This window comes from Arvicanthis niloticus, chromosome 21 (assembly GCF_011762505.2).
Source record: "Arvicanthis niloticus isolate mArvNil1 chromosome 21, mArvNil1.pat.X, whole genome shotgun sequence".
Classification (NCBI taxonomy): domain Eukaryota; kingdom Metazoa; phylum Chordata; class Mammalia; order Rodentia; family Muridae; genus Arvicanthis; species Arvicanthis niloticus.
This window is the reverse complement of record NC_047678.1, coordinates 41,900,125-41,923,167: the sequence shown is the minus strand read 5'-3', so window position 1 is coordinate 41,923,167 and position 23,043 is coordinate 41,900,125. Positions and strand designations below refer to the sequence as shown.

Below are 23,043 nucleotides of genomic sequence, written 5' to 3'. Positions count from 1 at the left end.
GGTTATCACTAGAAGTAAATTGCCCTTCTCCTACTAAGGCATCAAAGGACCAACCATTACCTGCCTGAATATTTCTCCTAGCTGTTTCTTTGCAATTCTCATGATACTCTGATTTCCAAATTAAATAGTCTCCACCAGTAAGAACTGCCCTCGCTAACGTATTCCAATCACTAGGAGTTAGCCACTCCTCTGCAGCAGACTCTAAAATTGCAAGAGTAAAAGGAGCAGTGGCACCATATTGAGATACTGCATTTTTTAATTCCTTAATAATTTGAAAATTAAAACCTGTGTGATGTCTCCAAGCAACTCCTTGATTGTCTCTAGTCTCAGATACAGGGAAAGCCTCAGCCTTTCCCTCCTCTGGCTGATCTGTGGCTAATCTTAAGCTAGGTGATAGGGACTGCCTTTGGATTCCTGGTTGAGGAATGCAAGGAGCCAGGGGATTTTCACAGTTTACCTCTTGAGACATCTTTCCTGACTTTAATTTTTGTAGCTGATTAATTAAGTCCTGATACTCTTTTTCTAACTCTATTTGTTGTGTAAGAACAAATATTTTTTCCTGTAACTCCCTAATGGGATCTATAACCACCATCTCCATTGGGGGAGCACTTGGAGGTGGAGACACATAGGGAGGGGGCATTTCAGCGTCGTAAAATTTGACTTCCTCTTTCTCTTGGTCAGCACAATCTGGCTCTGACAAATTGTCATCAACCTTTGGTTGTATTTTGGATTCTAACTTACGCTTCCTTTTATTTTGAACAAAAAAGACAGCATTCAAGAACAAAAACAGAAAATTAACACATGTGAGTAGCAAACAAAAAAACCAAAAGAGAGAGCTGAATTCAGGCTGACTAATTTCTAGTCCCATTTTCATTACCTTTCTCGAAGCAAACCAAAACAGAGAGTTGGATTCAGGTTGACTAATCTCTTGTCCCATTTCCTTACCTTTCTCAACTCGGCAGATTCCTGCGACAATCAACAGATCCTTCTTCCAGTAAAGTCCGTCACTGGGTCTCTCGTTCTTGTTGCCCCACGTTGGGCGCCAAAATAATGTTGAGGCCTAAGCTCGAGCCCCACGTTGGGCACCAAAATAATGTTGAGGACCGCACTAGTCCCACGTTGGGGTGGCCAAAAAATGTCTCGGCCTGAGCAAAATGTTGAGGCCCGGGCCGACCCACGTTTGGGCGGCCACTGTATCCCGGCCCAAGCTGCCGCTCCGGTCTTCAGGTCGGGGGTTCAGCAAGAGCGAGGGTGAGGCCAGATTTTACCTAATGTCTGATGTGTATGAATCTCTCTCTCTCGTCTGATGTCTCCCTAATGTCTTCTCTCTGCTGTGTCTCCCTAATGTCTGAATCCTACTGTCTGCCTCTGCATTTTATATGTCTTACTTCTAAGCCACGCCTCTAAGTTACACCTTTAATCATGCCCTTAGGTCTTGTCTCTAACTCTGATCTCTATACTTCTAAATCATACTCTTAAATTACACACCTTTAATCTCACACACCTTTAATCTCACGCACCTTTAATCTCAAGGTATCTAAACCAAGATTATCAGAGTATTCTCAGCTGTTGTAGGCTATTGTAATTCAAATCTCATGTCAGGGTATATGGCTCAAGATGGCTGCAAAGCTGATAGCCGCTTTCTGCTAAAAGTCGGCCCCCAACAATACATGGCCAACCATGAAGGGAAGTCAGGGCAGGAACTCAAGGCAGGCACTGAGGCAGAGGCCGTGGGGGATGCTACTTACAGGCTTCCTCTCCATGGCTTGTTTAGTCTGCTTTCTTAGAGGCCCTGGACCACCTCCTCAGGGCTGGCACTGAGCACAGTGGGCTCTGCCCTCCACATCAATCATAACTTAAGAAAATGCCACATTGGTTTGTCTAGCGGCCAGTCTCATAAGAGCATTTCTCAACTGTAAAGTTCCTCCTTCCCAGATGACTCTAGCTCATGTCAAGTTGGCAAGCACAACCGGCTTGCCTTCCAGATATGCCTTTCCAGCTTGTACAACAGAGGCTCATTTATTTGTGATTTTTTTTTTTTTTTTAAAAAAAAGCTTTTGATATGAGACTGTCAGGAATAGCCATTCCGTTTTCCAAGCTTAAAGACAGCCTGAAGGGGAAGGCCCAGTGCCTCCTGCCAACTCTGGGGTCCCTGAGAGTTGACAGCCTCTCTGCATCCATACCTTAATTATTCTTCTTTGAAGAAGTGGACCAGACTAGTGTTGATGCATAGCAGTCACCTGACCTCCAATAACTGACTCTGTGCGGAATCTGACTTACTGGTTGCCTAGCAACGGGCGCTTGGCTTCCCATCTGCACCACTCTGATGATGCTCAACTCGGCCTCTCTCTTTCTGCAGACAGTGTCATCCAGAAAACAAAGTGGCATTTTAACCACCTGAGCTCCTCCCAGATGAAGAGTGGCTTAGAGAAGATCCAAGAGGAGCTCGAGTTCCAGCCTCCGGCTGTCCTGTCCCTGGAGGACACATATGTGGCAAATGGCATGCCAAATGGACACACCCCAGTGCACTCTGAACCTGGTAAGTGCCCGATGTCCTCTGACGAAGATGGAGGGATGCATGTCAAATAGAATTTTTTTCCCCCCACTAGAAATGGCCGGTTTGGTAGGGGCACAGCAGATGTGCTGGGAAGAATATGGATGGACAACATTTCCAGATGGTTTTGTTATAAAGAACAAAACCAAACCGACCCTTACTGTTGTGACCCAGGCTTGCTTTAAGGAAGCAATCAGTGACATTCTGGAGTTTTCAGACTCAACAACCAGGCAGGTTGTTCAAGGTGAAGTTCACAGGTTTTAGTGTTTCAGGACGCTGCTATTGGAAGCCACTCATCGGACTTTATGCACTCTCCTTGATTCACTGCATCACTGGACGCCTGCTCTGGGAAACCCTGACCCTCTTGTTGGAGGAAGGCTGTGGGGGGAAGTGTTTATGTAGTATCTAAGAATCCTGCTGTGGGGGCAGTGTCATGGCTCTGCGTAAAGACTAGTTGCCAAGCCTGAGCCCCTGGGTTTGATCCCTGGAGACTGCATGGTAGAAGGAGGCTCCGTCCAGTTGTCCTCTGAGCTCTGCATACAGGCTAGGGTGCATCTACATCGAGAGCTGTCTACATTGTAACAAGCTAATTTTTTAAAACTTCTGTACTAAACTCACGGCTTGAAATATAAGCGGCATCTTAAATTTGTGCTTGTGACATATTAAATTGCCTGTGGCAAATTAAAGTGGTTTTTGGCTTAATGTAAATCCCAAGATTAGCTCATCTTCCAGTGAGCAGGCTGTTCCAATTCATGTTGGGGGACACTGGGCCTTTGCAGGAGGAGACTGGATCATTGAGCCCAAGTTTCTCCCTTGCCTTGAATGAACACAGGGACACCTTTGTGACGTATGGTTTTTTTAAGCAGTTAGACAAGAGGAGCAGCCCTGAAAGTGCCAACTTGCCCGTCTGTCTAAGACACTTTACTGTGGTTTCCCTCACCTCACCTCACTGTCCCGAGGCTAGAGGCCTCACAGGTAGCATGTTCTGTTCTAACAGAAACTTGAAGTGCTCTGTGGAACTAACACACTAACAGTAGGCGTTAGCTGGGCTGTGATTCACAGGGTGTGTGTGTGTGTGTGTGTGTGTGTGTGTGTGTGTGTGTGTGTGTATGATGTGTTAGGAAGTGTTGGGACCAGAAAGGATGCTTGGGCAGGAGCAGGAGACCAGACCGGACAACATCTGTGAACCAGAATCCGTTTCAGTTGTGACCTTTGGAAAACAGCGAGTCTGTTCCCATTATTAGCCTGGCCACACAGTTGTAGTCTAGATATCCAGACTGTTCTAGATTAATTACCTCCTCTTCCTGGGTATTTTAGAATTTAAAAAGTTATGTGCTGTGAGTGATTCTGGATGCCTACGTGACACTGAACAGTGTCTGTATTGGAGAAAGAGAGGAGCAGCTTACGCACTGAAGACTGAGGTGGATGGTTGGGGTGCTTCTAGTCTTGACAGCCCCTACCCCAGCACCTCAGCTTGACCTGTTGGCCTGCAGCAGTGGCTGATTCTGTGTTGGCACCTTGTGTCTGGAGGGACGCTTCCCAGTGTTACAGACACTCATTTCTCCTGCTGATGATCACAGGTGTCTCTGTGCCGCACTCCAGGAGTCAGTCACTCCTGGTTAAAGTAAAAAGGGGATTAAATACAAATACCCTGCAAATCTGTGTTTGACATGAGAAGGCCTCTTATTATTATTATTATTATTATTATTATTATTATTATTATTAATTTTTCCTGGAAAATGTTTGCCTCTGTTTCTGAGATCCATTGGCTTCTCGCTTGCCCCGCTAACTTCTGCCGCTTTGTAAACGTGCACATTTGTGGTCTGTGTTTATCATGTAAGCCCGTTAGTGGAGGCCTAGTTAGTGGTCTCGTTCACCTTTTTGTCAGAGACGATTCTCACAAGACACTCTTCTTTCTGTTCCTTGTGAAGCTCCAAATCTGCGGATGAAGCCGGTGACAGCCCTGGGTGTCCTCTCCCTTGTTCTCAACATCATGTGCGCGGCCCTGAACCTGATCCGCGGAGTGCACCTCGCAGAGCATTCTTTACAGGTGACCCTCTGACAGGTTTTTGTTTTGGTTTGGTTTTGGTGGTAGTGGGGATTGATCCCAGGACCTTATGAATACTTCAGCCTGGATCTTTTAGCCCGAAGCTATATCCCCAACTCTTCTTTACAAGTGACAGAAGCTAATGATGGGAGGCTTTTATTTATCAGATTGTTAGTATTTTGTTTTTGTTAAATTTTCCGAGACGGGGTTTATCCATGTAGCTGTTCTGGAGCTCGTTCTGTAGGCCAGGCTGGCCTTAAACTCATCTCCTGCCTTTGCTTCCTGAGTGCTGGGTTCGAAGGCGTGTGCCGCTACCCAGCAGTGGCTTTATGAATGTTAAATTTTGAAATACTACAGTTTAGAAATTTTAATCCATGAGCTGGATATGGTGATGCTCCCATGGCATCCCAGCACTGTGGAGGCAGGAGGATCAGAAGTTCAAGCTCATCTTCAGTTACATAAGAGTTCTGGGACAGCTTAGGGTATCAAATAAAAGAATGAAACAAAAAAAAAAAATTACTTTTTGTAGTAAGTTGAATAAATCTGGAAGGATCCCTTTTGTGACTGTCCTTGGGAGTTCTGGGGTGTTGCTAAGATGCAGACAGCTTTGCTGCAGGAACTCTGGGCTGCCTCTTGCCCTTAGGAACCAAGGTTGTGTTAGCAGCAGGATGCAGGCTGGATTCTAACACTGTCAGGGTCTAGGGAAGGATGTTACCACCATGTGATGTGTGACAACAGAAGCCTCTTCTCTCTGTCAGAGACACATCCTGGGCCCCAGTGAGCATCCCTTTAGTTGGCCACTTTAGTGGTGAAGCCTCTTTCTATTTCAAGGCTTTTAAAAAAATATTTCTTTAAAAATATATTTAGAAGTATCTCAAATATTTCACAAAGGAATAGAATTATTATTAGCTCAAGCAGGTAGTTGTTCTTTTTAAAGATAGAACCATAATGTTTTCATAAATTTTTTTTTGTCTCATATTGCTTTGTTTGGGCATTTAAAAAAAAATCTTACTGGTCTTTTGCTTGCATATTATAGTTTCTGTGTGTGCGTGCGTGTGTGCACTTGTGTGCCTGTGCGCCTTTGTGTGTGGGTGTGTGTATGTGAGTGTGTACATGTGTGTGTCTGTGGGTGTGTCTACATGGGTGTATGTATGCATGTGTGTATGTGTTTACTGTGCTTTTTGTCTTTTTTTCTGCATGTTTGTTTTTGTAAAGAGAGAAAGAAAGTATGGAGTTGGTTGGGTGGGAAGGAGGAGGATATGTAAGAGGGGAAATTGTGATCAGAGTATATTGTATGAATTTTCAGTTTAAAAAGAAAAGATAGAGTCATGATGCTCACAACAATGTTCTGTGTTGACTTCATAGTAAGAGCTGGTAGCTGTGGGTGTTGAACCCAGAACGCTGATGGAGACTGACTCCTTTGAAGAGCAGGGTCAGGCCTGTGTTAGGAGAGTGGTAATGTAATAACCACTGGGCTACCACACCTCATCTTTGACCAGTGTGTGGCGAGGATCGGGCGCTTGACAGCTGTTTGTTGTAGAACTGGTGCCTGGCTGGCAAGGTGGGTAAGATAGACCCTGCCATGAGGTTATTGTGGCACAGGGCAGGGGACAGAACTGAGAAGGAGATAGGGCAGGGACAGCACTGAGGAGGAGACAGAGCCCAGGGCAGGTGCTAAAAGAAGTTTCACATTGACAGATGAGAAGGATTTTGAGGACTGCAGGGATGGGAGCTCATTCCCTGTGAGGATGTGTCATGGAGGCCTGGGACAGAAGTGTACAGTGTCTGTCTAATCATCGAATATGGCCACATGTCAATGCTAGATGTGGCTAGATCTGTCCGGTCAGTCAGAGAAATGAGGGCCACAAACTTGATGCCGTAGTGGTTCCTTTCAAACCTTTTTTTCTGTGTCTCGATCTCTTCAGGTTGCTCAGGAGGAAGTTGGAAACATCCTGGCTTTCTTTATTCCTTCTGTAGCCTGCATTGTCCAGGTGGGTGTAGCCCCTGATTAGGGGCTTTTCAAGACTGCAGGCTGGTGCCTAAGGGAAGTGTGACACTCATTGTGGCTGAGACTCAAGAGAAACCCATAGCTTTCCATGCCAGCTCACTCAGCTGTCATGGTCCCAAGGAGGAGGACCTCACAGGGAGGCCACTCAATCCTGGGACGGTCTCCCTACCTGGTCTGCTCCCTACTGCATCTCGCTTCCCTGCATCCACAGTCTGGACACCTGCCTGTGTGTCTCTAACATCCCTCCTCCTGTGATACCTGCTGTGTTCTCTTTCAAATCATCTGTTCATCCAGTTAGCAGCAGCTGGTCCTGGCTTTGCTGCAGCAAACTCAGTTAATATGTGAATGCATGCAGGTGTCAGTTAATAAGTAATGCATGCTGGTGTCAAAAAGTGAATGCATGCCAGTCACAGTAAGTGAATGCATGCAGTTGTCAGTTAATAAGTGAATGCATGCAGGTATCAGTTAATAAGTAAATGCATGCTGGTGTCAGTAAGTAAATGTATGCAGTATCCGTAAGTAAATGCATGCAGGTGTCAGTTAATAAGTGAATGCATGCAGCTGTCAGTATGTGAATGCATGCAGCTGCCAGTTAATAAGCGAATGCATACAGATATCAGTCAGTGAATGCATGCAGGTGTCAGTTAATAAAATGCATGCAGGTGTCAGTTAATAAGTAAATGCATGCTGGTGTCAGTAAGTAAATGTATGCAGTATCCGTAAGTAAATGCATGCAGGTGTCAGTTAATAAGTGAATGCATACAGATGTCAGTCAGTGAATGCATGCAGGTGTCAGTTAATAAAATGCATGCCGCTGTGAGTTAGTACGTGAATGCACGCAGCTGCCTGTGCCTGACCTGACTTGAGGCTGCTGCTCTCTGATTGGATGTGCTGTGGTCTCATTTCAGTGTTATCTGTACCTGTTCTACAGTCCAGCCCGGACTCTGAAGGTGCTGCTGATGCTGGCCTCCATCTGCCTGGGCAATGCGTACCTGCATGGGCTGAGGAACACCTGGCAAATCCTCTTCCACGTAGGAGTGGCTTTTTTGTCTTCATATCAGATCCTGACCAGACAGCTACAGGAGAGGCAGTCTGACTACGGAGTGTGATGAGGGTGTCCTGCGGTGGATGGCACCTTTGATTTTTCCCCCCTTTGGAAGGCCAGTCTGTTTCCACTCCTGCTTCTCAACTTCACCTCAAACCTCCATTCTTGATGCTCCTGAGGTCACAGATTCTGGCGGGGACAGTGGAGGACCCGGGGCTGCTGGTTGCTAATCTTGGTCTGTGTGGAGCATTTGTGCAGAACCACCAGCCGAGCACAGGTCCGGGCAGCCGGAGCAGGAGCTTGCTCGGAGAGCATCCGTGATGGTCAGAGTGGTGGTATCTTGGTCTCCTAAATCTAATGATAACTGCAAACCACTAGATTCCATAATGTTAGGTTTAGTAACTGGCAGGTGTCTTTGAGGAAACTCTTCAAAGTTGGTGTCAGTTTGTGGGCTCAGCGTAAGCTCTGCTTTCCTCACGTTGTCAGCACAGGTAAAGAAGCTTGAGAATCTGGCTCACAAACACAAGCTAGGGAAATTTTGTTTACATTTTTGATAACTTGGGTTCGGTAAACTTGGAATATTTAAATATATTTTGGATATAAATTGAAACTCATTCAGAATGAAGCAAACTTAGGCTGAGAAAATGCTAAGGAAATCCACGTTTATTTAAATTACAGAGCCCTTTTATGGTGGTGGGACTTTATGGATGGTTTATATTTATTTGCAGAACCTATCTGAATTATGTTTGGATTAATCACCAGTATCACTGGGTCATAAGCACATAAGCACGAGCAGATGAGATTCAGGGTCCTCTCAGAGGGCAGAGTGGAGGGGAAATGCCAGGGTTTCAGAGGTCCTTGACAGAAATGGGGGAGGCTGCTGTTACCAGCCTTTGTTGTGGCAGCTGGGTGCTCGGGCACTGTAGCAGTGCTGGAGACGTGGCCCTGCGCACCTCCTCTTGAGAGAGGCCTTCCAAGTTAATTACTCCTCCGCCTTCCCTTGAGCATCTTAATTAGACCACAGGCCTCATTTTATGGACAGGTATTAAGTAGGTGTTGATGCTCAAAAGCCTTGTGTAACCGGCACATCTCTGTAAAGCTGCTACGGTGTGCTTCAGAGTAAGAGCCCCCCCCCCCATCTCCAGTGTGGGTATCTGGTGGTACTCAAGAAACCATGTTGGGGGTCACCCCTCTGGCTTGTTCTTGGAGTGTACCCACAATTTTGTGGGTTGGCCCATGAGGCTCCAAAAGTGATAAGCCCTATTTTGGTAGTTTTTAAAGGAGAAAACCATCCCAAAAGTTACGGCGATGTGGGGGAAGCCAGAGCGTAGGGCTAGAGAATTCTGTTAAATTTGGCTGTCATTGGTAACCCGTGTTAGCCAGCTGTCAGGTATTGTTTCAGGAACAAGGTTATTGACTCAGAACTGGATTGAAAACATTATCTCCATTGTAATTGTCTTTCCTTATAAGAGAATTTTCTATTTTTAATCGAATCTGCAGCGTCTGGGTATGAATGTCGTATTGGCAGCATCCTTGGATGTGAGCTTCAGCCGTGCGTCGCTGTTGATCTCACACCTGTGTAACACACCTGTGTACATTTGTGTCGCCTGCAGGCAAGTGCTCACTCTTCCTGATAGAATTCTGAAGTGGGAAAGAGGAAGGCAGAGGAGGAAGAAAATTCTTTTTTTTTTTTTTAAGAAAATTCTTTTAATTCAAAGCACACATTCAAAAAAAAAATTTAAAGTAATTAAAAAAAAATCAGCCTAAAATTGTATTGTTTTCCCCTTGAGCCTGTGTGGTTCTGTGTTGCTCTGTATCTGGCTACCGCACACACTCTAGGGTCTGAGCCTGTGGTTGTCAATCCACAAGCAGTAACGAAGCAGGTATTCCCTGAGGGCACCCTTGTTACAGACGCTTCACACTTCATAGATGCTAAGCTAGTGAGGTGTTACCCGTGCTTGGTGACAAGGCTGGTGACCTATCATCTAGATGGGATTCCAGACTGACTCTTACAAGTGGAAGGAGAAGACATCCTCAAGGGAAAAGGAATGCGCTGATGGCAGAGTCCAGACAGGAGAAGCCTCACCTCCCTGGAGGAAGAAGCTAACGACAGGACAGGACAGAAGTCCCAGGCTTCAGGTGCCTTGTTTCAGGCTTAGATGTTTGCAGCCCAGTGGGAGCCAGGACAAATTGGTTCCAAGGCAGGAGTGTTTCTTTGCCCATCGCTGGCTCCTCTTCTGGTGGGTGCTGCTTGCCCAGCGGCTCACAGGAAATGGTGCAAACAGTGAGCTCAAGGTGCTTTCTGTTCAGGGCTGCCTGTCTGCTGTTAGCCGGTGGGAGCAGCCCTGTGTTGGCTTAGGCAGAAAGCATTTTGTTTGGGTTGCTTTTCCCTCCGTGAGCATCAAAGGAACTCTACCAGGTTCTCCTTTTTCAGGGTAGAGACAGCTGGGCCATCTGAGGTCAACTTGCCTCTCGGTCCCAGATGCCTCACAGACCCCACGGGAGCAGTAGGGTTTTGGTTCTTGCTATCCGTGAACCCTGCTGACATGCGTGTGAGCCTTTTTCTTGACCCTCTTTCTTTCCTAGTCACGGTGTTTCCCCTCCCCTGCTTGTTTCCACTCTGCCTCCTACATTCCTGCCTGCAGATAGAGATGCAAGCTAGAGTCTGTGGAGAGCCAGGAAGCCTAGCATCAGTAATGGAGAGGGAGGCAGCTTTGGAATCCCACCCTCTGCCCTGCCTTGGCTCAGCACTCAGGGGAAGTAGCAGGATGGCTGTCAGCACTGCTTAGGGTCAAGGGCCACAGCCAGCAGGCCTAAATAGGTGGCTGTTTGGAGAGTAGGAGGTGGCCTGAGGTGGGAAGAGAAGTGGCTGCCCATCTACCAGTGCCCCGGGTGTGTCAAGGGCTGCATGCCATGCTTTCATTCACTCCTGTCCTGTGCTGCCCCCCAGGGAGCCACCTGTAACATCAATACTTCAAGCTCCCTCCTGTGTGTTTGACAGGAATGACGTGTGACGGAGGCTATACATGGCCAGGGTGCTCACAGCTGTCAGCTGTGTCCAGCAAACACTTGCTAAACTGTTGCTCATGTCTGTCTTCCCATGTGTGCTGTGAGAGCCCAGAGTGGTGGAGAAAGAGAAACCCAGGGTGCCCTTGAGAGGTGAGGTGAGGGAAAGGAACGCACAGGTAAGCCAACCCAGCGGCCTGGAGAGGAGCGTGGCTCTTCCACTCAGGCCTGGGTCACAGTAGAAGTCCCTGCATGCCCTCCTCAGTGCCCTTAGGATTGTAGGTAGTCACAAAGGGGACTACTGTACATGTACAGGAAGAAAGGGCTATAAGGCCACTGGGTGTGTGCATCAGGCAGCAGGCTACACCGGCGTTCAAGCATCTACAGGGTGGCATTTTATGCTGCTGCAGTCCAAAGGCCCCATGCCTTCATTCCAGAAAGGAACTGGTCCCTTTCATTCCCAGATCTGCCTCACGGGTTTCTGTGCATGGAGCCCCGACAGTCAGCGTCAGTAGACCTGCTTCAGGATCCAAGAAAACTGGTTTTGTAGGCTGCCTCCATCTCAACAAGGAAAGCTCCTATGCTCCACCACTCCTGACCACCCAGAACAGATCACTCTTCCTCCTCCTCTTCTTCCTCTCCTCCTCCTCTTCTTCCTTCTCTTCTTCCTCCTCCTCTTCTTCTTCCTCTTCCTTTTTTGGTTTTGTTTTATTTTTCAGTATAGGGTTTCTCCAGCCCTGGCTGTCCTGGAACTTGCTCTGTAGTTTCAGTACAGGGTTTTCTCTAGCCCTGGCTGGCCTTGAACTCATGGAGATCCACCTGCCTCTGCTGCTCCCCCCCCCCCCCCCCCCGCCCCAAGTGCTGAGATTAAAGGCATGTGTCACCACCGCCTGGCTGGCACTGTCACTTTTGCATTGCCAGAGAGATAGACGTCAGCAGGGCAGCTGTGGAAGGGGGCTTGGTATTCCATCTGGGAATAGTGGATAGTGGACTAGGGAAATGTCTGCACATGTGAAGTCATGGGCAGGGCTGTGGCCCTCAGCTGCCTTTTATCTTAAGGTAAAATGAAACCCGTTGTTTCCCTTTGAGCCGTGTTTGCTTCGTACATGTGGCCTCGATCCTTCCAGCGATAGGATCCTGTGATTGCTTCAGGAACATTATGAGTTCTTTGTATAACTCAGCCTCTAGGGTTTGATTTGACTTAATGGGCTTTTCTACTAAGAAAATAAAAACTGAGGCTAGTTTCGGCAAAACCAGTTACCCCTCAGTCACCCTGTATGTGCTGCCCATGTTATAAGCTACTTTTCCATTGACAACAAAGATCTATTTTGAGTCCATGATGGGCACATTCTAACTTTCACATGCTCAAACTGAAACGTGTGTCAGCGTGCGGATCTTATACAGCTGTTTATATACTGTGTATATTAAAATTAAAATGATGTGAGGTGGCTTAAGAAGTGTGTGGAGAATAAATCTAAAGTGTTTACGTGTGTGTGTGTGTGCAGCTCTGAATCAGGGTCTATTTTTCTTGTGGGTCTGAGGTGTGGTCTGTGGGAGAGGTTTTGGGGGGATGTGACATTCTGATCTGAACAGGTCTGAGGACTCAGGCTTTATTCCTTAACCAGAAGGGCAGGGGTGGGAAGGTCCTATGAGCTGGGTGGCCCACAGGCTCTGTAGCTGCCATCTCCTCTGTGCCTGGAAGGCACCTCAGAGTTCTGTACTAGGGGTGAAGGTTTCATTTCCGCAGGCCGGCCCTATCCAAGAATGGCCACCAGGAGGCGCAGCAGCTGGCCATCACCTAGTCCTACCCCAGGGCTGCTGCCCTTCTCAGAGGCTGCTTTGAAACAGCTGACAGAATTCCCAGGAACAGTGGGAACTCCAAACAGCCTCTTTGGACCAGCCTCCTAAGCCTTGCGGGGGGTGGGGGAGTTGGGGGGGGGCGAGAAGAAGTTAGAGGGTATTCCCAGCAACTCTCCTTTGTCCAGAGTCCCAGTTATTGCAGCAGGCCAAGGCCATTTTCCAGTATGAATCTGAGTCGCTGGATTGGGATTTGAAGGTAAACAAGTCCTGTTGCTCAGGTGAAGAAGATGAGGCCTGGTGTAGAAAGCCAGTCAGAGGGCAGCCCAGAGACCTGTCGCCTGCCTTGGAAGGGAGGGCTGTCCCATCTGTTAGTATCCACTGATAATAAACCACAGTCTTGGACCATGAAGATGCCTCTTCTGTGCCAGGAAGAGTTAGGACTGATGAGTCTCCACCTTTTCCTTGAGTCCTTGCAGGAGGCCTGACGACACCTGCCAAGCATGCTTACCCTGTGCCAGCGGAGGAAAGACTAAGACGGGCCTGGCAGAGGCTCTGTGGGAACCAGCTCTCAGATAGAGGGTCAGATGGACAGGACAAGGTCCGGAGTTTGCTGAATGCCAAAGAGAAGACCCTCAGGTCTGAGGGGGAAGATCCTTTACCTAAAGTCACAGGCACAACCCTTAAAAAGATGGACAGGTTTGGGGCCAAAGAGATGGCCCCACAGTTAAGGGCACTGGTTGTTCTCTCAGAGGACCTAGACTTGGTTTCCAGCATTTGCATGGCAGTTCACCACTGTCTATAACTCCAGTTACAGGGGATCTGATGCCTTCTGGATCTGGACCTGGAATGCCTCTGCAGGCACCAGGCCTGCATGTGGTGCATTGATACACACACATAGGAAACCCCCACAAATACAAAAAAAAAAAAATAAGTTAAAAATGTTTAAAAAGATTGACAAGTTTGATAACAGGAGATCCTGGGAAAGTGACAAGAACTAGAGAATCTGGTCAGAAGTGGACACAGCTTGTGTGGGTTGGCAAGACAACACATTCACGATTAAAAACCCTAACAGTGGGGACAGAACAGGTGACCATCAGGACACGGGTACGCATTAAAACAGCTGGAAGAAATTGTGTTACACCTATGAACTTTGCAAAACAGTAGGCTGAATGGCCTGGGGTATGGCTGAGTCAGGAGAATGACTAGCAGATCAGAAGCTCTAGGTTCAGTCCCTAACACCACACACACCAGGCACGTGGCTCAAGACTGTGGTCCCAGCACTCAGGAAGAGAAGGCAGGAGGATCAGAAGTTGTTCTTGGCACTACTTAGGGGTTCAAGGTCAGCCTGGGCAACATGAGACCCTGTATGGAAACAATGTCCATGGCTGCTTCTGGGTTTAAAGAGGAGGCAAAGCAGAGGCCAGGGGTTGGAGTGGTAAGGGTGTGTTTCTGGGGACCATGAGGGATAGGGTAAGTGGGAAGCAGGAAGTAGGAGATCTCAAGGGGAGAAAAGCAGCAGTGGGCACCAGTCAGTGCCCCCATCCCTGAACCATCCTCCCCAGATCCAGGCCGACTGAGGTAGTCTTCTGGCCCAGACTTTCCCACAGGAGGCTGAAAGGCGTCATGAGGACAAGGAACAGCTGTAGGGGGACAGAGGTGTCCCCAAACCACCCTCCCTCCCACCCCAGAAATAGCCTGAGCCCAGAGTGTGAGCCTGAGCCCAGAGTGTGAGCCTGAGGAAGTGAAGCCAGGGTGGCGGGGGCTTGGTGAAGTGGACCAGGACCACCATGGCCCTGGGGGCTTGTTCCAGGCACATTTTCCAAGGCCCCAGGGATCAGTACAAGGAACGTGGGGCCAGTCAGAGTGAACTTTCTCACGGGACCGTCCAGCAGGCCTTACAAAAGCAGGAAGCTCACTGTCCTGGAGGTGTGTACACTGAGGGCTTGGGTGCAAGGGGACCTTAGAACATGCTGTCTCCATCACACACATCATCTTGTCTCATTGCTGGTATCTGAGGGGACATCTGCTTGTCTCCTTTTGCGTCCATCCTTGGGTGAACCAGCCACAGGAAACAGCCTGTGCCAGCTCCCATTTGAAGAGTAAATATTAGTCTTTTTAAGAGCTGCCTGTTCCCTGTCACTTGGCACAGAGGGCGTTGAGCTTGGGGTAGGGGACCTCTTGGTCTAAACATGCTTGATGGGGTCTGTGTCCCTCTGTTGCTACTGCAACGGAGGGCTAAAGAAAAAGCCCATTCCTGCTTCCAGCCTGCAGAAGACCACCCCAGACCCTAAGCCCTACCTCATCCAGCACCCCTCTCTCCTCAGACACTGATGAAGGGTTCTGGGAAGTTTGACTTGACCTTGAGGTATGTAGGCCCCAGTTCTGATTTATGTGCCCATGAAGTACCGTGCTTATCAGGAAGGAGGAACAGCCTGCCCATGTCTTCCTGTTAGTGCCTAGAGGAGGCCTTGGAAGCAGCCTACCTGACCACGAAGTCCTGACTCCAGTCGCTAACCTGTTTATTTCCTCTAATTCTCCATATATGTCTCTATTTTTAGTCCTGGGGGTATAGTCTCTCACCCCATCCTCAGTATCAGCCCCTTTGCACAGGGTGAGTGGTGAGTCATTGTAATGGTTATCCTTCGTTGCCATGACTGTGCCTCTAATTACACGCCTTTGGGTCTATCTGTGAAGACATTTCCAGAAAGGATTAATGGAGAAGGGAAAGCCCACATGCTTCCTTTGAATATGGGTTCCTCTGTCCCACAGGCTGGGGTGTCAGGCTGAGTAAAGAGGAGAAAGCAAGCTGGCACCAGCATCCTTCTCTCTGAATGTCATCAGCTGCATTGCAAGTGTCTTCTGTGACTTCGCTGTCATCGTCGTCGTGAACAGTGTCCCCCTAACACTATGATGCTGCTGAATGTTTGTGAAAGCATGGTGTGACAGAGTCAGAGCTGAGATTCCCAACCCTCAATCCCACAAGTCTTTTCTGTCCCAAGGAAAGGTGGGAAAAGGGAGGGCTTCCATCTCCAGAAGATGTGGGAAGAAGATGCTGTAGAACCTGCCGGGAGGGAAGGAGGGGGATCTAACACTGGAGTCTCTGTCTCATGTCCTGGAACATCTTGAGGGAGAAACTGAAAACTGATAAAAGAGGATTATTGCCCCCACTCCATGGAAACCAGAGCCCCTCCCCCAGCCCTCAGCAGCCTTCGGGGACAAAGGAAGCTACAGACTGAATAGGAGGGGATTTGAGCGAAGGTAAGTTTGGTGCACCATGGAAAGCCTAGCTCTTGGGAAGCTGGGCGAGATGATTCAAGGCCATGACTAACCTCTCTGCCTGGTCAGATCCCTTTTCGAAAAAGTTCATATTAAAATTTTTAAGATGGTGGGAGGAGGCAGCTTGGTTGGTAAAGTGCTTGCCCAGTATGCCTGAAGCCCTGGGTTTGATTCCCACCACAGCGTAAACTGGATGGGGTGGTGTATACCTGTTACACTAGCTAGCACCCCAGAGGTAGAGGCAGGAGACTCTGAAGCTCAAGGTCATCCTCAGCTACATAGTGAGTTCAAGGCCAGCCTGGGTTAAATGAGATTCTCACCCCTCCCCCACCCCTGAAAAAGAAAGGAAAGGAATAAAGGCCTCCCAGAGGCCTGGAACCTCCAGCGAGCCACACAGCAAACTGGGTCTTGTAGGACTGTGCGCGAGCTACCTGGTGCATGGTGGAGTCCACCCTAGAAGTTGTGGTAAGAGAGCTCACACCTGGAAATGGTGGGAGGCAAAGCTGAGACTGAGGGGATCTGGAGTTTCCCAGAGGAGGTGGCTCAGCCAGAGCCTGCTAAAAGAACAGGCCGTGAACAACAGCCACAATCTTGTATTTCAAGGCCGGGGAATGCCCTCAAAGACGTCTTACTCAGCGCCAGGTTCTTCTCTGTCCAGACAGACGCCTCAGTGGGCTCTGCCTCATGTCCTTCTGCCCACCTCTTCCCTAGTTTCCACAGCAACGCCATGTGGAGACTATGGGGGCCACAGGAGAGACCCCCCAGCCTCTTGTGCAGGCTGTGATAGCTTGAACGTGAGCTGTTCTCCACAGTCTTGTGCATTTGAGCACTTCGTCCCCAGCTGATGACACTGTACTGGAAGGCATTTAAGAAGTAGGGCCTCATGGGAGGAAGTGGGCCACTGGGTGTGAAACTTGGGGGTTGACAACCTTGCACCGCTTCCTGCCAGCTCTTTGCTTCCTCACGGTTAACACAGTTCCTGCTCCAGCCCTCATGCCTTCCTTGATGTGATAAACTATATTCTTTATTTTAAAATGATTTATTTACGTGTGTGTGTGTGTGTGTGTGTGTGTGTGTGTGTGTAAGCAAATCACACGTGTGTGCAGGTACCTGTGGAGGCCAGAAAAAGGCATCGGATCTCCTTAGAACTGGAGTCCCAGGCAGCTGCGAACAGTGTGAGTGCTGGGGCCTGAACTCGGGTCCTCAGAAGGAGCAAATGTTTTTAACTTCTGAGGCGTCTCTCCAGCCTCCTCTCTCCCCCCTTAAACAGGGAGCCAGGCTCTCCCTCCTTACAGTGCTCATCTGTTTGACGGCAGCAACAGGAGTAATCAGAGCCCTCACCTGGAGCTGTGATGGCCTGAACCATGGGCAACAAAGACAGTCATGGGATGACACGTCTTTTCTGCCCCTCAGGCAGGCTCTGCCAGTTCCTCAGAATCTCAGTTGCCCTGTGAGTGGCCAGCTCTGTCAGCCATTTATATGGGGTTTCCTCACTTCCAAGCTTCTTCGCTCTGCTTCCTGACCCTAGACCTTTCTCACTTCACTGTGGACAATGTGTACTGTAAAGCCGTCACACTGCTGCGTTAGGAGCGGCATCCAGCCTTTCCTCCAGACCCCTCTGTGTTCCTGTGTGTTCTCGGGTCTGGAAGGTTCTAGGAAAGTCTCCCAGATTCCCTGCATTCTCCTAGAGGGAAGCTTTGGCAATGATTGGAAGGCCCCAGGAAGATGCAGACAGTTCTTGCTACCGTGTGGTGGCCACTGGCAGGCTCTGGCTGGTCCCAGAGCTTTCTTGACACTAGCTTAATAGATGAGCAACAGGGACGATGGGAGGGATCTGGGGTAGGAGGCGCAGTCTATGAGTCTAGAGTGTGCCCTGACTGCTCTCCTACCCGGCCCCCACCACTGACTCTCATTTGGCACAAAATGCCCAAAGCATTTCCCTGCCCTGAGCCATGGCTGACGTGGTGCCTTCAGCTCTCGCACATATACCAAGCAGTTCAAGTGAAGCCAGCCAAAGACCACACATGTCCCCAGAGAGCCACAAAAGGAGAATGAGCTAGATTTAAAAATGAGTCAGCTTGCTTTGTGGAAGCTTGGCTGTCCTAATTTGCTTTCTGTGGTTGTGATAAAACACTTACCCAAAGCAACTTGGGGAGGAAAGGGCTTAGTTCCTCTTACACTTTAAAATCCATCATCCAGGGAAGCCCAGGCAGGAACTTGAGCGGGAATCAGAGGCAGGAACTGAAACAGAGACCACGGAGGAATGATGCCATTGGCTTCCTCCCCGCCTCTGCTCAGCTAGCTTCTGTACACAACCTAGGCCCATGAGCCCAGGGGTGACCACTCACAGTGGACTAGATCCTCCTCCATCAGAACAATCAAGGAAACGCCCCCACAGACATGCATGCTGTACGGCAGGGAATCTGATGGAGGCAGTTCCAATCTGATGGAGGCAGTGCCTCAGTTGAGGATGTCTCTTCCCGTGTATCTCTAGTTTGTGTCAAGTAGAACCCCTCCTCTTGACACCCATTATCCCTCATGTCCTGTGTGGACATTGGCAAGGTGACCTTGTGACCTATCCTCCTCATCCTTGTGCTCTGTAGAAGGTAAGTCCTAGATGGGTTATCTTTCTGGATAAGGGTGTTCTCTTTCCTTGCTATGGATGTGCTTCTGGGAACATGGAGCTTAGTCAGGGCATTGACAGGCATCTTACAGACCAGAGAGAGCTGAGAAGGGAAATGGAAATACTGGGGTCTACACTGACACGAACCTCTGGGTTAGCCCTGGGACTGTCCCATCTAGTTGGCATCACCCTGGTCCTTTGTGGAAACACACAGTGGACAGCCTGTAGCTGTCCAATGCTTGTACCACAGTGGCATCCCAGAACTCAGGGATGCTGAGACTCCTGGACGGTGACAAGGGCTAGGGTGTGATGCTATGGCGGCAGTTCGGAGGGTGCAGCATCTATGCAGGTAAACAAAACAGCAGCTCAGGACTCAAGGTAAATAATATTTTAATGCAGTATTTTAAAATATCAAAATTAATGCAAAAATACAAGATAAACAATATGTCAAGAAGGAATCAGGATTGTTAACCGGATCAACTCTTTTTGTGTCTCCAGGTAGGGCACAGCCCCCCATCTTTAACAATATATAGACTATCTGAGGCATGACCAGGGGATTTGGAAAGCTGGGTTCAACATCTGCCTCTACAATAACTTTCCTTCTCTACTTTCTGGTTATCCCATCTGCCTCGTGTGGAGGCTGGGGCATTGCCAAGTTGGCCTCCTGATGCATCCCTCTGGTCTGCTGCGGTTGCTCTGTCCTTTTCCTGGGAGGCTGAGTCTTCAGGGCCATAGACTCCCGGGGCTATTAATATCTTGACCATCCCTGCCTAGAGCAGGGTGTTTAATGACTGCCAGCTGTGGCTCCGCCCCTTCCCCCAGAGAGATAAGAGCTGTTCCTGTTCCCACATGGGGGTAGGGAAGCTGGCCACTGCTCATTAAAACAGACCCCATGGGCAGCTAGGATGGAGGGGCGGAGTCAGCCCCCTCTTCCAGCTGTGCCCAGCACACCCCAGGGGGTGCCTGGGGACTTGCCCAAACACTCACTGTCCCTTCCAAAGGGGCTGCCTTGGTCTTCCCGCCTTCTATCCCTTTTCTAACAGCCTTAGAGGGGCTCTTCTCAGATACCCTGCAGATGTAACATTCAGCATGTCCCAAACCAGGCCATTGTCTCTCCGACTGACCTCCTCCCAATCCTGTTGATGGCCTGGCCATTCCTGTTGATGGCCTGCCACCCTTTCCAGACCTGGGTCCTTCTCTGTGTTAACCCCTCCCCATCTCTCAGTCTCATCTGATAGACCTTCTTTTTGTCTCTACTGGCAAGTGCCCCTAACGTCTGCTCAGCCAAACTCGGTTGTCCCTGACACCCAACACATTCCCTTGGGCTAAGACCTCTCTCCTAGCCCTCAAACCCCTCAGAGCCGTTCTGTGCTAGCACAGAACAGATGGGCTACAGCTCCCTGTCCATACTCACTTCAGCTAACTGGCCTTTGCCCCTGCAGACTGTGGGTAGCTTCAGTTTTAAGGAGCCACCAGGGTCTGGGTTCCATATGGAGCCCTGCTTCCTATGTTGGTTGTCTCCCCGTGTGAGACCCTAGAAGAAGCCCTAAGATGGCCAAAGTTGGTCAAGTCTTTGAAGTGTCCACCAGGTGGCGATAGAGATGAGTTCGCCTGGCTAGACAGGTGCCTGGCAAGGGCCAGAAGGACCTAGGTGTTGGCAGAGGAAGAAGGGATTGTGATAACCCAGCCTGGAAGCCCCATGGCTGCCACTAATCTAGAATGCCAGCACAAGTTTTATTAGCACTTCATCTCAGCCTCCCAGTCTCTCTCTCTCACAGAATGCCCTCCCCTGACCCTCTCACCTCCTAATTCTGCCCTCCTCTTTTGAACACACTTTGATTTTTACTCATGTTGTCCTCTTGACTGGTAACTGCTCCCCCTCCCAGGGCCCTGTGCTTTACCCTGGTGCCACAACACAGCACTACTGGGGGAATCTCGTTCCCATTCATTTAGTGCGGGGTTGGTACTGGGGGCAGCAGCCTTTGAATGGGTGTTGCAGGCAGATCTGAGTTTCTGCTAGCCCATTCTGGCTTTTTTTTCTTTTTTTACACCAGCCTGACATTCACTTCTGGCCTCACCAGTAAGACAACACAACGCCACAAGTTTACACAAGTGTGTTTGCACAAACCCTTGGGAGCTAGCTATCTCTCACCAACCGACGACCAGTGTCACCTAGTTTGCCCCACTGCTGTGTCTGCTCCTTTCCGTTAGCCACACGGCCTCTCCTCACTGACTTGTGCTGGGAAATCTCCACTGATCAGATCCTCTTGGTTGGTTCGCAGGCAGCAGCGACCTGGCTGCTGCATTTCCTGTTTGCTGTGTTTTCAGGAATGCTCCGGAACCCTTGCTGTTTGTGACAGCTCTGTCGGCTATTTTGATTCTGTCTGAGGCAGACTCTGTCTCCTTCCAGATGGGTTTAGGGGAGAGAGGGTCACAACGGGGACCCCTGTCACAACCTCTTCACACTCACATGTGAATCAAAGGCTCTTGGGATTAAGACTTCAGGTGGAAATGGAAAGCCTTTGTCCAAAGACAGAAGGGTAGTAGCTTTAGTAGGTCATCTCTCACCAGAGCAGAGGTGACACACCTGCTTAGAAGCAGGAGACCCACAGTGGCCAGGGAAACTAAGCCTGTTAGAGCCAACATTTATTGTTATACAAGCCGGGTGCAGCTCTGAGAGGGGGCCTGCTGACACCAGTTTGGATTAGAAGACATATTGCTATAAGGGTGGAGAGAGGCATAAGATGCCTTGACCCTCAGGCTTTTATGTCAAAGACATGATCACTCTCCACAGGAACTGGAGACTAGGGGGTGGGGGGGGGGAGGCAATAGCATCTGTGGTAATACAACCCCAAGAGAATCCAGCAGATCACAATATGTAAAAAAAAAAAAAGTCTTTAGCGACAGGAAAGAATACCTGCTCTCACTGAGACTCGGTGTCACTACCGGAGATGTCAGGATGACCTCAGGATCAAGGGGCCCGTGTGTTCATGCCTCTGACCCCTGCAGCAGTCGTTGGTGTGTAGACGAGAGCCCAGAGTGGCAGCTCGCTATTGCTTTGGTTGTGCATAAGGCTAGTGGGACTGATCCCGTTTGATACACAAAGCCACTTGGTGAGCACTGGCTGAGGCTGTCTTCTCCCTCTCCAGAGGTAGGTCCCTGAGCTCCCAGGTCTGACGATACACTGGGACAATTCTATCCTGAGGGAGGACCACCAACACAGCTGTGATCCCCTAACTGAAACTCCAGGTCACAACCGTATCTGCCTGAGGTAGAAGAACTCACCCACCCGAAGAGCTGGCAGATAAACGCAGGGAGGGGGCTGCATCCTCAGAGAGGAGTCTCGCGGGTAACAATTAACCCAAAGCGACTTGAGCGCCCCAGTGGAATTCTAGGCACCGGTAGGGCGGAACCCTTTGTCCTCAAGTTCCAAAGCTTTGAGGGCAGGCGGTTGCTTTCCAGGAGGTGTATGCAGAGTTTGTGCGCATGACTGGCAGAGCGGCCCTGGAAGGCGGAGTCTGATGCTGGGTCCTCCTTGCATCCTCCAGGGTTAGACCTCTCTGCTCTCTAGCTAGCATGGACCCGGTTCTGGCTGCAGCAAAGGAGTGTGTTCCTTCGAAAGGCTGGAGCCAGCGGCGTAGCTTCAGACCTCTTCTCCAGGGGCCGGCGTGGGTAGGGTATGAAGGGGCCTGGCGGCCTCTGGCGGTCAGACCAGGGAGACCTCCGCTTGGAAGCTGGAGGAGCGGCGCGCGCTCGGGCTGACGCGGGTCAGCATGGATACCTGCGTGCTGCACGTGGCGCCGTTGCTGCCGCCCCACGGATGCTGGGATTTGGAGCTCCAGCCCAGGACGCCCTGCAGATGCCAACGCCGCCACTTCCGCCGCAGCTCCGCCTGCACCTAGTGGCGGAAAGGATGGTTAGCCTCCAATGTAGCATTGTTAGGCAGAGCGTTGATGTTCCTTAACTTAAATTGAAAAGCCTGGGTTATCTTGGGAGGCTTGGGACAGGGCTGCCGGGAGCCAGAGAATCAACTCAGGATCGTGGAAAGAGGGAAGATGGGATGCAGAAGGTCACAAAATGCAGTATAGGGAGGCAGAGGGGTGCTGCCTGGGGAGGGTACCCCAACTCTTCATCCAGGTACCCACTTGCGTGTGTGTTTGTGGCAGCAACTGCACCTTCCCTCAATGTCTTACTCCCAATTTAGCCCACACCCACTTGGCTGGAAGTATTCTTCACCTCTGATACGCACAGGACCCCCGCTCCTCAACCCACGCAGGGCTTGTAAAAGTGCAGGCTTTAAGTCCTCAGGTCCTTGGAACAATCAGGGTGCATTTTAAAATGAGACCGCAGGCAACTAGGGCGTTGCAGTCTGAGAACCACCCCGGGAGAGAGGCAAGCTTTTCACCATCCTTGCTCGCCAAGAAATTCCATCAAGGTTTGTAGACCCTGAGCCCGCCCACCAGGATCTGGGAGGCGCTCACCTCGCCATTGAGGAAGCAGTAGAGGATGGCCACCACAAAACCCTGAGGAGGAAGAGGACAGCAGAGGTGAGGCCAAGGGACTACCGGCACTCCCGGCCCCACCCAGCCCACCCTGCCATCTCTGCTTCCCCACAGCCCCTTCACCCCCCTGCTTAAGGAAAACGCTGAGCACAAAGGGGGTCCTTATCCAGAACTTATGACAA

The 23,043-nt window shown here is 49.8% G+C and overlaps 2 protein-coding genes across 5 annotated transcripts in view; one reads left to right on the top strand and one right to left on the bottom strand.

Moving 5' to 3' along the window:
- The window catches only part of Sec22c (SEC22 homolog C, vesicle trafficking protein), a 34,818-nt gene extending 22,672 nt beyond the window's left edge, over positions 1-12,146 (top strand). For 3 of the 4 annotated variants that reach the window (XM_076917768.1, XM_034483976.2, XM_034483977.2), the window contains exons 4-7: positions 2,360-2,539; positions 4,486-4,604; positions 6,527-6,592; positions 7,518-12,146. In XM_076917768.1, the coding sequence (XP_076773883.1) occupies positions 2,360-2,539; positions 4,486-4,604; positions 6,527-6,592; positions 7,518-7,718 (566 nt within the window). In that variant the 3' untranslated portion in view covers positions 7,719-12,146. The remainder of the gene's footprint in view (positions 1-2,359; positions 2,540-4,485; positions 4,605-6,526; positions 6,593-7,517) is intronic. The other variant, XM_034483979.2, reaches the window with a different exon arrangement.
- A 6,586-nt stretch (positions 12,147-18,732) lies between these two features.
- Positions 18,733-23,043, bottom strand: part of Vipr1 (vasoactive intestinal peptide receptor 1) — a 30,497-nt gene continuing 26,186 nt past the window's right edge. Inside the window, exons 12-13 of the mRNA XM_034524980.2 lie at positions 22,841-22,882; positions 18,733-22,257 (exon numbers count right to left, since the gene is read on the bottom strand). Coding sequence (XP_034380871.2) covers positions 22,066-22,257; positions 22,841-22,882 — 234 coding nt within the window. The 3' untranslated portion in view covers positions 18,733-22,065. The remainder of the gene's footprint in view (positions 22,258-22,840; positions 22,883-23,043) is intronic.